The sequence below is a fragment of the Giraffa tippelskirchi genome, chromosome 3 (assembly GCF_054371585.1).
Source record: "Giraffa tippelskirchi isolate mGirTip1 chromosome 3, T2T-mGirTip1v1.2.pri, whole genome shotgun sequence".
In the NCBI taxonomy this organism is placed as follows: domain Eukaryota; kingdom Metazoa; phylum Chordata; class Mammalia; order Artiodactyla; family Giraffidae; genus Giraffa; species Giraffa tippelskirchi.
The window spans coordinates 187,453,792-187,466,099 of NC_137277.1; the positions used below are offsets into that span (position 1 = coordinate 187,453,792).

The window sequence follows — 12,308 nt, forward strand, 5'->3', positions numbered from 1 at the left end:
GGCTCTTCCACTGGGAATATTTAGAAGTTAAGATCTGGTTGCGGGTTGTGTTCATGTTATTGCTCTTAGGTCCTCGGGCTGACGAAAAAGCTGTCTAGTTTAGGCTGCCCAATTAAATCCAAATTTCTGATAAACAACAAATACTTTTAAAAATATAAATATGTAATTTTTCTCAATTCAAATAACTACTGTCTTGTATTTTATCTCACAACACTAATCTACCTGTTCATACGTATTAGGACCCATATGGATTTAGATTTAAACCTATTATTCCTAGTAAACACTGTAGGGTTCATTTTATTCTTCCTCTCGTTTGTAACTTTCCTCTCCGAAACTCGATGCCTTCATCCTCAGTATATGTTTACTTATTTGTTCAATTGCAGAATGCATAGAAAGTTTCAGATTTGTTAAGCTGTGTATCTTTGAAAAGGGTTGTTCATTGTTTCTTCCCTTTGTCTTGATCCTGGCACTGCTAAATGAACTTGCCAAAGACTTGAGTTCAACTTACTTGGGTTAGTGCCCCATCTTCTTCCTTTCAGTGTATGTTACTCAACTGAAATATGTTACTGTTTGTGCTGATCTTAAGAGTTCCTTCACCCTTACTGATTTGTGTATAACATTCACATGGCCCCCAAAATTCAGCAATGTATGGAACGGTATGTTCAGGAAAGGAACACACACATCTTTTTTTTTTCATCTTAATTCCACTCATGGTCTTTAGGTAACCACTTTCACTAGTCTGATTTATCATTTTTGTGTGTTTTTTAATAGTGTTATTGTTTAAATTGAGGTACAGTTGATATAAAATGTTATGTTGATTATTGCTGTACAGCACAGTGATTCAGTTATGCATATATATATATACATTTGTGGTTTTTTTGTGTTCCAGTGAGCAGATACATGTATGTTTTATTTCTCCATCTTTATTACACTAAAGACTAGCACACTTTAGGTAACTCTTTTGAAATTAGCTCTTTACTCACTTCCCTTCCCTGGTGGCTCAGAGGGTGAGGCATCTGCCTGCAATGTGGGAGACCCGGGTTCAATCCCTGGGTCGGGAAGATCCCCTGGAGAAGGCAGTGGCAACCCACTCCAGTATTCTTGCCTGGAGAATCCCATGGATGGAGGAGCCTGGTAGGCTGCAGTCCACGGGGTTGCAAAGAGTCGGCAACGACTGAGCGACTTCACTTTCTTTCTTTCTTTACTCACTGCTCTATCCTAGAAATCCCTCTGCATCATTTCATGGGGATCGTCATGTGTTTTTGCTGTCACGATTGTGGCACTCCATCGTGTGGATGTACCATGTTGCCTGTATGTGGCCGTTTGGGTTGTCGCCAGCATTTTGTGATTAAAAACAATGTTGTGATGAATAACCCAGTGCACGTGTTTTTGCACCGTTGGAGATGCATCTTCACGGTGAATTCGCAGAAATGAAATGGATAGGACAGTAAGTAGCTGTGTATATAGCACATTTGTTAGCAATTGTGAAATTCCCCTCTGTAAGAGTCCTACCAGTTTGCATTCTCATCAGCAGTAAATGGATTCTCTTTCCCCAAAGCCTCACAAACCAGATGTGATACTGTGCTTTTTCCATTTTGCTAATCTAATAGATGAGAAATAGAATTAAAAAAAAAATAGTATCATTATAGTTTTTTTCTTTTTTAAATTATGTAGTTTTAATTTGCATGTTTCTTATCATGAAACTGTATTTTTTAATTATACAATTTTTTTTCATAGACGAAACTGCAAAGGAAATCCAAATTGCTTGGTTGGGATTGGTGAACACATTTGGTTAGGAGAAATAGATGAAAATAGTTTTCATAACATTGATGACCCCAACTGTGAGAGGAGAAAAAAGGTAAGCCATCATTTTTTAAGAGAGTTACATGTGGTATTCCTGTGTGCTTTGTTCGGTGCCTATGGTCAGAAACCATTACTGATTTCAGGTAACCTATGCAGCTTTAGTAAAAGGAGTACGTCAAGGCTGTATATTGTCATCCTGCTTATTTAACTTATATGCAGAGTACATCATGAGAAACCCTGGGTTGGAAGAAGCACAAGCTGGAATCAAGATCACCGGGAGAAATGTCAGTAACCTCAGATATGCAGATGACACCACCCTTATGGCAGAAAGTGAAGAAGAAGTAAAGAGGAGAGTGAAAAAGTTGGCTTAAAGCCCAGTGTTCAGTAAACTAAGATCATGGCATCCGGTCCCATCACTTCATGGCAGATAGATGGGGAAACAGTGGCTGACTTTATTTTCCTGAGCTCCAAAATCACTGCAGATGGTGATTGCAGCCATGAAATTAAAAGACGCTTACTCCTTGGAAGGAAAGTTATGAACAACCTAGACAGCATATTAAAAAGCAGACACATTACTTTGCCAACAAAAGTCCGTCTAGTCAAGGCTATGGTTTTTCCAGTGGTCATGTATGGATGTGAGAGTTGGACTATGAAGAAAGCTGACTGCCGAAGAATTGATGCTTTTGAACTGTGGTGTTGGAGAAGACTCTTGAGAGAGTCCCTTGGACTGCAGGGAGGTCCAACTAGTCCGTCCTAAAGGAGATCAGTCCTGGGTGTTCATTGGAAGGACTGATGTTGAAGCTGAAACTCCAATACTTTGGCCACCTGATGCCAAGAGCTGACTCATTGGAAAAGACCCTGATGCTGGGAAAGATTGAGGGCAGGAGGAGAAGGGGACGACAAAGGATGAGATGGCTGGATGGCATCACCAACTCAATGGACATGGGTTTGGGTGGACTCAGGGAGTTGGTGATGGACAGGGAGGCCTGGAGTGCTGCGGTTCATGGGGTCGCAGAGTCAGATACGACTGAGTGACTGAACTGAACTGAATGCAGCTTTAAGATCAGTAGTGGAATTTCAGACTCTGAATCAGGTGAATTGGAACAGTTCTTAATGATGTGCTTTAAAACAGGTAGCTATGTAATACAGTAAACTTTTAAGAATAGTTTTAGTTCAGTGCTGATTCTGTGTTTGCTTTAATGTAGCATGTTTTACTTAGAGCTCTTTTTAGTCTCTTTAAAGGATGTGGTAAGTTCAGAGAACAAGCTCCCATAATGATAAGATTTGGCCTCCTTGGGCTTATATTTTTACATGTTATACAACGGATAGTTTTACTTTTTTTGTAATACACATTAATATTAATCATAAAGCCTGGCATTTACAATATAGTCACCTGTGTCAGTATTTTCTCTTAAAAAGAATGATTCTTTGTAAGTTTTGAAATTCTCAGCCTTATCTTTGAAAAAAGTTTTATCTACCTTCTTCTAGAGGCTTCCCAGGTGGCTCAGTGGTAAAGAATCTGCCTGCAGTACAGAAGACATGGTTTGATTGCTGGGTTGGGAAGATTCCCTGGAGAAAGAAATGGCAATTCACTCCAGTATTCTTCCCTGGAAAAATCCCGTAGACAGAGGAGCCTGGCAGGCTACAGTCCATGGGTCACAAGAGTCGGATACAACTGAGAGACTAAACAGACTTCTTCTTACCACCCCCCCAATCTCTCAGATCTGTAGAATACAAAATAATTTATCTGAAAGTTTCAGTTTGTCCTTCTATTGAATGCTGACCTCTTCGGAAAAAGCTATGTAACACATCTTCACACTCTTGCTTCCTAGAGCTCACTGTTCTCCGAGTTACAGGTTTAAGTGGCTGGAGAAGACTAGGGATGAGCTGTGATGCTGTCCTGAATCTGTTCGCACTGCTGTAGCCAACCCACATGGGGCTTTCAAGACAACTATCCCTTAACCTTTCCCGAGAGAGGCTTGTGGGATTGAGACAGTTTAACACATTTTAGATTAAATTTTAAAAGCATTTGGCATAATTGTTTTATTTTAGGAGAAAGTTCATTTTATAACTGTACATTTTTCGTTTTTGTAGAACTCATTTGTGGGCCTCACTAACCTTGGAGCCACTTGTTATGTCAACACTTTTCTCCAAGTGTGGTTTCTCAACCTGGAGCTTCGGCAGGCACTCTACTTATGTCCAAGCACCTGTAGTGACTACATGATGGGAGATGGCATCCAAGAAGAAAAAGGTGAGTGGGGATGGGTGTGCGGAGGGCTCACTTCTGAGCTTATTGCCAGCTAGACTTGAGCCAACCATAGAGAGGAAACCTGAGCTACCGTTTTTTGCTGTAATACACTGTGATTCAGTTCATTAAATTCTAGTGCTTGGTAGAAATCAGTCAATAAAACAGACAAGGTTACTCTCCTGCCGGGTTTGGGAGGCTTAATAAATCCTTCAGTGTAACCACAGCCTTTTGTTTTGAGTCCCAAATAGGCTGACTTACAAAATACCCTCTAAAATTAAGATTCAATTAACCAATCTTGGCAAAGTGAAAGTGAAGTCGCTCAGTCGTGTCCGACTCTTTGCGACCCCATGGACTGTAGCCCACCAGGCTCCTCCGTCCATGGAATTTTCCAGACAGGAGTACTGGAGTGGGTTGCCATTTCCTTCTCCAGGGGATCTGCCTGACCCAGGGATTGAACCTGGGTCTCCCGCATTGTACGCAGTCTGAGCCACCAGGGAAGTGGCAAAGCAACCCACTAATAATGTGAGGACACTCGTTGTGAATTTAGAAACCAGTTTCAAACTGTTCCTAGTGGAATTACTTAGTTTTTTCCCTGCATAATACATGCATTGTTATTCCTAATTAATATGTCTGTTTAGAGGTTTTTCTCTGAGACGACACAGTGTAAGAGCTTCAAGTTGGGAACTTTTTTGACGCTCTGTAAATCCGGTGCTGTCGTTTATGTGATCTGATTTGGGCTCATGGCCCTTGCCTTTGACTCTGAAAGAGAAAAAATAGGATTCCTAAGCCCCACATCTTCCTTCTTGCTGCTCTTTAGACATCGGTAATAGATTTGGTCCTTGTTAATAGTAATCTTTGCTTCAAAACAGTGCTTAAAAATTCTTAAGTTTGTTTCCCTAAAGCTATAGTTCTGAATATTTAAATCTAGATTAATGGTATAGAAGGTAAAGAATAAGTGTATGTAAAGGATGAGTAATGGAAAATGGATCCTTTTTAATTTTTAGCATTGTTTTTGCTGAAATACAAGTTTACCAATGAGAAATTTATATTGGTAAATATAAATTTACCAATAACAAGTGGACGCTAAATTTCTATTTTGTAAAATAATGTACCAAAGACTCCTTTGGGAATTGTGGTTGTAATATGTATCTTCGAAAGATGTGATTTTTTTTTTTTTTAATTTCTAAGCACTTGTTATTCTTTAGTGCTTCAGTCATGTCCGACTCTTTACAACCCCATGCACTGCAGCACGCCAGGCTTCCCTGTCCTTCACCATCTCCCAGAGTTTGCTCAGACCCATGTCCGTTGAGTCAGTGATGCCATCCAAGCATCTCGTCTTCTGTTGTCCCCTTGTCCTGCTGCCTTCAATCTTTCCCAGCATCAGGGTCTTTTCCAGTGAGTTGGCTCTCCGCATCAGATGGCCAGAGTGTTGGAGCTTCAGCATCAGTCCTTCCAATAAGTATTCAGAGCTGATTTCCTTTAGGACTGTCTGTTAGTTTGTTTGTTTTTAAATTTCTAAACACTTAGATTAATATTCTAATATTAGATTTAATATTCTATCAAAGTCCTTAACCTTGTTCTCTGATAAGAGTGTGCATTTCCGGGTACTGTTAACAGACTCAGTGCAATGTAGTGAGAAGGCTTTGGGTTGGAAATGATTGGACCTGGGTTCTAGTCCCAGCCCCACTCTTGCCTTATTTTACAGATAGGAAAATCAGCATAGGATAAGTCTTTAAGATCTCAGGTAGGCTATAACCTGTAAAATAAGACATTTGGAGTTGATATAGACTTACTTGAATAGCTTTTACTATCCTGTAAAGTCTCTGAACCCCCAGGAAGTAATATTTTTATCTTTATTTTACAAATGAAATGTTGGCTTCCTTTTCACGATGGATGAGTCACAATCGGTAGTAAGAGACCCTTCAGACCAATCAGGAGACAGAAACTACACAAAGACTTGAACAAAGAATTATTAACAGGAAATTAGAGTAATAGGGGAATTGGTTAGCAAGAATTCAAGGTGACTTGAAAAACACAGACATAGCAGATAGGGGAGCAGCCACCAGCCCTGAGGCTGAGAAAGAACACACAGGGAGGAGCCGTTGAGCCTGCTGACCAGCTTTGAGGTCCAGACCTCGGAGAAAGCGCTGCCCAGGCTCACTTTTGTTCAGTCGCTAAGGCGTATCTGACTCTTTGCAGCCTCATGGACTGCAGCACGCCAGGCTTCCTTGTCCTTCACTGTTTTCCAGAGTTTGCTCAAATTCATGTCCATCGAGTCTGTGATGCCATCCAATCATCTCATCCTCTGTTGTCCCTTTCTCCTCCGGCCCTCAATCTTTCCCAGGATCAGAGTCTTTTCCAATGAGTCGGCTCTCGCATCACTGTATGGCCAAAAAGAAACTGAGATACTTCAGTGGATTTCCTTGCTGGAAACGGTCCTCAGGGAGTTACTGGGCCTTGGAATCGCCTGCACAGTGTCCAGGTCTTTCATAGGGCAGTCATTCAAGAGGAAGTACCCCACCAGGGGCATCCCACTGAAACTACTAGAGGAGTTGCTGAGGGAGTTTGCTGGCCACTGCTGGCTGAGAGTGGGCAGAGCCCTCCAGCGCCCTCTACCGACAAGAGTTAACTTTGCACTAGCTGGCGAAGGCGGAATCTTTGCAGAGCTCATCTTTGTTGGCACAGAGCAGGCAAAGAAGGGTAGATTTGGAGCTGAAAGGCAATTAGTTGATAAAGGCAGCACAGAAGGGAAAACTCAAATCTTTTAGGGCTCTTGATCCATGCTTCCTATTTGCATACCTTCCCCCAACTGATGACTTCCCTGGTGGCTCAGATGGTAAAAGCTTCTGCCTACAATGCGGGAGACCCGGGTTCGATCCCTGGGTCTAGAAGATCCCCTGGAGAAGGAAATGGCAACCCAGTCTAGTACTGTTGCCTAGAAAATCCCATGAACAGAGAAGCCTGGTAGGCTACAATCCATAGGGTCACAAAGAGTCGGACACAACTGAGCTACCTCACTTTCTTTCCGCAACTCATTAAAACGTGAAACTAAATTTTAGGATTCTTCCTAGTAAATTGCCTGTTGTTCATTCAGGTTCGAATCAATGTGCTTGAAGATTGCTGTCATTTGCTCTGTGGCAAGTTCACATTAATGGGGGTTATATTAAAGTGTTTGGCAAGTAGTAAATATGGTATATGGCTTTTATTGGATTGGATGTCTCGGTGGGATTTGATACTCTAGAAACTGTAGTCATGATTGTTACTGTTGTTGTGACGTGGGTAGGCCCTTGCCTTTAGGGGATGTATATGGACAGCCAAGGTTGCCTCATTACTTCCGAAAGATGTGGTTACTAACTTCTTTGAAAATTTTAAAAATGTAATAAAACACTAATTTAGTCTGGACCTAAGGTTTTTTAATTATGTCTTCATGTGATGAGGTGTACATATCTTTTTAAAACAGCAGTTTTTCAAAAACAAACATTTCTTTAATAGATTATGAGCCTCAAACGATTTGTGAGCATCTCCAGTACTTATTTGCCTTGTTACAAAACAGTAATAGGCGATACATCGATCCGTCAGGATTTGTGAAAGCCTTGGGCTTGGACACAGGACAACAGCAGGTAAAAACCTTTCTTTTAATTATTTATCTTTTAAGATAAAAAGCATTCCTTATAATCATTATAGAAAGAAATGAAGAAATTTTTAAAAATTTTCCTCAGTTTTAAATTAGAGTATTTATTTACTGCTTAGCGTATTACACATTTTCCTTGATTCCATTTCTGAAAATTCGTATGTGGGCACAAAACAGATTCAACCTTTGCTGTAGTCGTTTTTCAGAAATTTTAAGTTCTAAGTACAGACAGCTTCTGGGTTATTTTACTTACTACTGTTTGTAACAGAAATTGAAAAGCAAGGTATGGTTTGTTTTTTTTTAATTAACTCAAACCTGTATTGTAGGATGCCCAAGAATTTTCAAAGCTCTTTATGTCTCTTTTGGAAGATACTTTGTCTAAACAAAAGAATCCCGATGTGAGGAACATTGTCCAACAGCAGTTCTGTGGGGAATATGCTTATGTAACTGTGTAAGTGTGTTTCCACTTTTTCATGACACATTTTATTCTGAGGCGGTTGCTTATGTGTTTTCTAATTTTGAGTTCAGGTCCACATTATGGCTTTAGTGGCTTATCATGGGACCTGAGGTATTTATAGTAATATGTTTCTATGGGAACATGTAAACAACTGACTTGATAATTGCAATTGAACCTATCCAGGTGTTGGAAACTGTCTGGTTGAGCTCTTGCTGTTTATTTTATGGCTGTGGTGTGAGCTGACAAGAGTAAAATTGGAGCCTACTCAATACCAAAAGTAAAATAACTCTTGAACATTTTCCTAATCATAAAATGCATGGCCTCATCAATCACTTTGTTTTATTTTTTAAGTATACATAGTGTAGAAAATGTCAGTGAAAGAATTAAGGTAATGTTTCTTTCTGTATCTTCAGGTTATAGTACAGTAAAACCTTATTGCTTTTCCCACTCTGATCTTAATGTTCTCATTCTGTTTTATTATAGCTGCAACCAGTGTGGCAGAGAATCTAAGCTTTTATCAAAATTTTATGAACTGGAGTTAAATATCCAAGGCCACAAACAGTTAACAGATTGTATCTCGGAATTTTTGAAGGTATTCAGATTTTGGCATATATGTCATTTCTGCTCCTTAACAGTTAAATACTGTTCCGAATGTCTTTTTGATTTAATGGATAAATTCATTATTTTAACTTTTTCTCCATACGAACTGTTTATGTAATAATTTAGAAGAAACTTTGTAAATTAAAAAGTACAGAAGCACCTTAACATAATTTTTGGCTATTTCAGGTTATTTTATATGTAGAATTAGGTATGTATAAAAGCTTGTGTGATTGGGGTATAGTAGAATAAGAAAGTGTAAGCTATGTTAACAAAGATTAATTTACTTTTTCACTTAATGAGAAATAGAAAGTGTTGAATGTAATGTTTTACAGCAAAATATAATCACTCTTCAGCCCCTCCACTCCATATTTCTCTCATTGTATGTTTAGATTCATGTAGAGACAAGGAAATGGTTCTCTTTTGTTCAGAGTGGAAAAGTTGCTAATCAGAAACCTTTGTAATCATGTAGGAACAGACACATGGCAGAGTAGATAAGCTTATTATATAGCTTCCTTTCTTAAAATATTTTTGTACTTCCCTTACTTTTTTTTTTGGCACAACCATCAGCATGCTTGAAGTACTCATTTATTGGATTCATTCAGCTGAATGTTGAGTGTTTACAGTGTTCAGGCAGTGTTTCACCTGTTGAGAATAACCATAGTGAACGAGGCAGACAAACATTTTTGCCTTTAAGAAAGCTTATAATATAGTGGTATGGAGAGCAACAAGGAACAATAAAATAAATAGAAGAAAAATATCTAATGTGTCAACTGTAATAAATGCAATGAAGAAAACTAAAGCAGGGCATGGAGAATGTGGAAGGGTGATAAAAAGTGGAGTAGTGAGTTGTCCAAGAATTGGGGGGAAGATGCAATAACAGGTTCAGAGCATAAGACAAGAATATGTCTGCAGGTTTGAGGAGCAGCAAGGAGATCAGTGTGGTTGAAATAAGTAGACAAGAGGAAAATAATATAAGATGTCATAGTAGAGATAACTAAGGACTATATCAGAGAGGGCCTGGTAGGCCTTTGTCAGAAGTTGGAGTGAAATACAATGCCCTCAAGGGCTGTAAGCGATGAAGTCTGTTTCAACAGGAAAACTTTGAGTACCGTCTTGAGAAAAGGCTAACAGTGAGGCAAGGGCAGACAGAAGGAGTTGATGGTGACTTGGACCAAGGGTTAACTGAAGAGATGATAAGAAGTGTTTAAATTTTTCAAAGTAGGGCTGAAGAAATGTGCCAACTGGATATGGAGAAAAAGAGGAGTCAGGGATTACTGAGGTTTTGTCCTCCACAGCTAGAAGAATGGGGTTGGCATAACTGAGACGTGAAGGAGTGTGGGGAGGGCAGGCTTGGGAGAGGAGACAGGAGTCTGCACTGGGCATGGTAGATTGGATGGGGTTTAGGATCAGAACGACAGGGCGCAGTAAATCACCGAGGGCATGAGAGAGGTGAAGACCAGAACTGAGCCCTGGGCCATTGAGACATGAAGAGCTGGGGACAGGGAGCAGCTAGTCAGAGACACTGAGGGCGGTGTGAGTTAAGAAAACAGGTGAGAGGGTCATCCGGGAGCAGACGAATAAATGGTAGTGCTAGTGTTGTGTTACTGTGCGGAAGTGTAATCTGTAACAAAAAGCTGATACAGAGACGTGAAACATTTAAAAAGGGGCCACCATGTGCTCTAGCATTGAGTTTTCCTGCACTCTTAGTTTTGTGTCATGAAGGCGGTTTAGTAATTTTAACTGTGTATGAGTGTGAAATCTGTATATACAATTTCATATTTGGTGCCTGTAGGTATTTTCCACCCATTTTCACTGTTTTAAAATTAATTTTGCTGCATTAAAGTACATATGATTTCTTTTTTAAACCTATTTCCTTCAATTCCCAGAAATGGAATTATCAGGAAAAAAAGACCTCAAACCCAAGCATTTTTAAAATCATACGTTTTGGAAAGAAACATCTGTTTTAAATCATTGTATACAAGTTAATAATGTCACTGCTAATCTAATTTAATCTTATGTGTCCTTCATTATTTATAATAACTTGATCTTAACGGCTTGAGTAAAAACTGTTAGCTAAAGTGAAATATGCATCAGAGTTTTGATCATTTAAAAAATCCTTTTTTTTTTTTAAACTAATGTGCCTTATTCCTGATCAGGAAGAAAAATTAGAAGGAGACAATCGATACTTCTGTGAAAACTGTCAAAGCAAACAGAATGCAACAAGGAAGATCCGACTCTTTAGTCTCCCTTGCACTCTGAACTTACAGCTGATGCGTTTTGTCTTTGACAGGTAAGTGTGTGCGAATCGCAGTGTCTGGCTGCTCACTGTGGACCAGTGTGTACAGATCTTACCATAGACAGATGCGGTAGTAAAATGCTTTTAAGTTGAAACTATAGATTTTGGGATGAAAGTTATAGATGGAGCCTGTCATAATTAAGGACTAGAGGAGTAGAGAATCCTTATTTTTCTGTAAAATTACTTAAAACTGCAAAGGAAAAGCAGACATTTAGGAATCAATTACCTTAATATTTTGTATTATTATGTAAGAAGTTGAGTAAATTTTCTACTCATAACAGTGCAACCCCCATTCCCACGGAAATAGATCTTTTATAGTTAAAATCAGGCAATTTTTTTTAACATGTGCTTTTCTTCTGTATAGGTGGAACATGTGTGTTTTCTTTTGTATTAAAATTAAAATGTCTGGAAATGTGCTGTTTGGAATTAGCTCTTTAAATTCATACTTTTTAGCTTGTTGATTATTTATTGTCCAATTCAATGACATGTTTGAGCAAGATTGCAAAAAGAAATCTACCTAGCTACTCCCTAGTTTATTTAAAGAAGCCAGTAGAATTTACACATTGTTTTATGGTTGTTTTAAATATAATTGTAATTAGCTTTCTTCTTGGTTAGGCAAACTGGACATAAGAAAAAGCTGAATACCTACATTGGCTTCTCAGAAATTTTGGATATGGAGCCGTATGTGGAACACAAAGGTAATATTTTTACCAAACAGTGATAATTATAATGCTCAGAGACTGTAACTTGTGATCCACTTGTGTTGAGTACGGAATAGGAGTTTACCACTAAATTTTATTTGCCGGTCTCTGAGAACAAAGGCGTCTCAGGTGAGTCGAGAGGTTATTTTTATTTTCTATGAGTGAGTACATAACACAGATTAGATGCTTCATCAATATCTATATAATTAAGGATATAAAAGAATAAAGAATAAACTACTTTGCTATTCCTGAACTCAGTCTTGTTACCTTAGCCTCACTTCAGTTCCGTTCAGTCACTCAGTCGTGTCTGACTCTTTGCAACCCACGGACTGCAGCGCGCCAGGCCTCCCTGTCCATCACCAGCTCCCAGAGTTTTCTTAGACTCACGTCCGTAGAGTCGGTGATGCCATCCAACCATGTCATCCTCTGTCATCCCCTTCTCTTCATGCCTTCGATCTTTCCCAGAATCAGGGTCTTTTCCAATGAGTCAGTTCTTTGCATCAGGTGGCCAAAGTATTGGAGTTTCAGCTTCAGCATCGGTCCTTCCAATGAATATTCAGGACTGATTTCCT

The 12,308-nt window shown here is 39.2% G+C and overlaps 1 protein-coding gene across 50 annotated transcripts in view; it reads left to right on the top strand.

Annotated features, from left to right (window-relative positions):
• Positions 1 to 12,308, top strand: part of USP48 (ubiquitin specific peptidase 48) — a 72,896-nt gene that overhangs the window by 19,915 nt on the left and 40,673 nt on the right. For all 50 annotated transcript variants that reach the window (XM_081574602.1, XM_081574617.1, XM_081574594.1 and 47 more), the window contains 7 exons: positions 1,738 to 1,858; positions 3,898 to 4,054; positions 7,544 to 7,671; positions 8,009 to 8,133; positions 8,623 to 8,731; positions 10,896 to 11,029; positions 11,651 to 11,733. In XM_081574602.1, the coding sequence (XP_081430728.1) occupies positions 1,738 to 1,858; positions 3,898 to 4,054; positions 7,544 to 7,671; positions 8,009 to 8,133; positions 8,623 to 8,731; positions 10,896 to 11,029; positions 11,651 to 11,733 (857 nt within the window). The remainder of the gene's footprint in view (positions 1 to 1,737; positions 1,859 to 3,897; positions 4,055 to 7,543; positions 7,672 to 8,008; positions 8,134 to 8,622; positions 8,732 to 10,895; positions 11,030 to 11,650; positions 11,734 to 12,308) is intronic.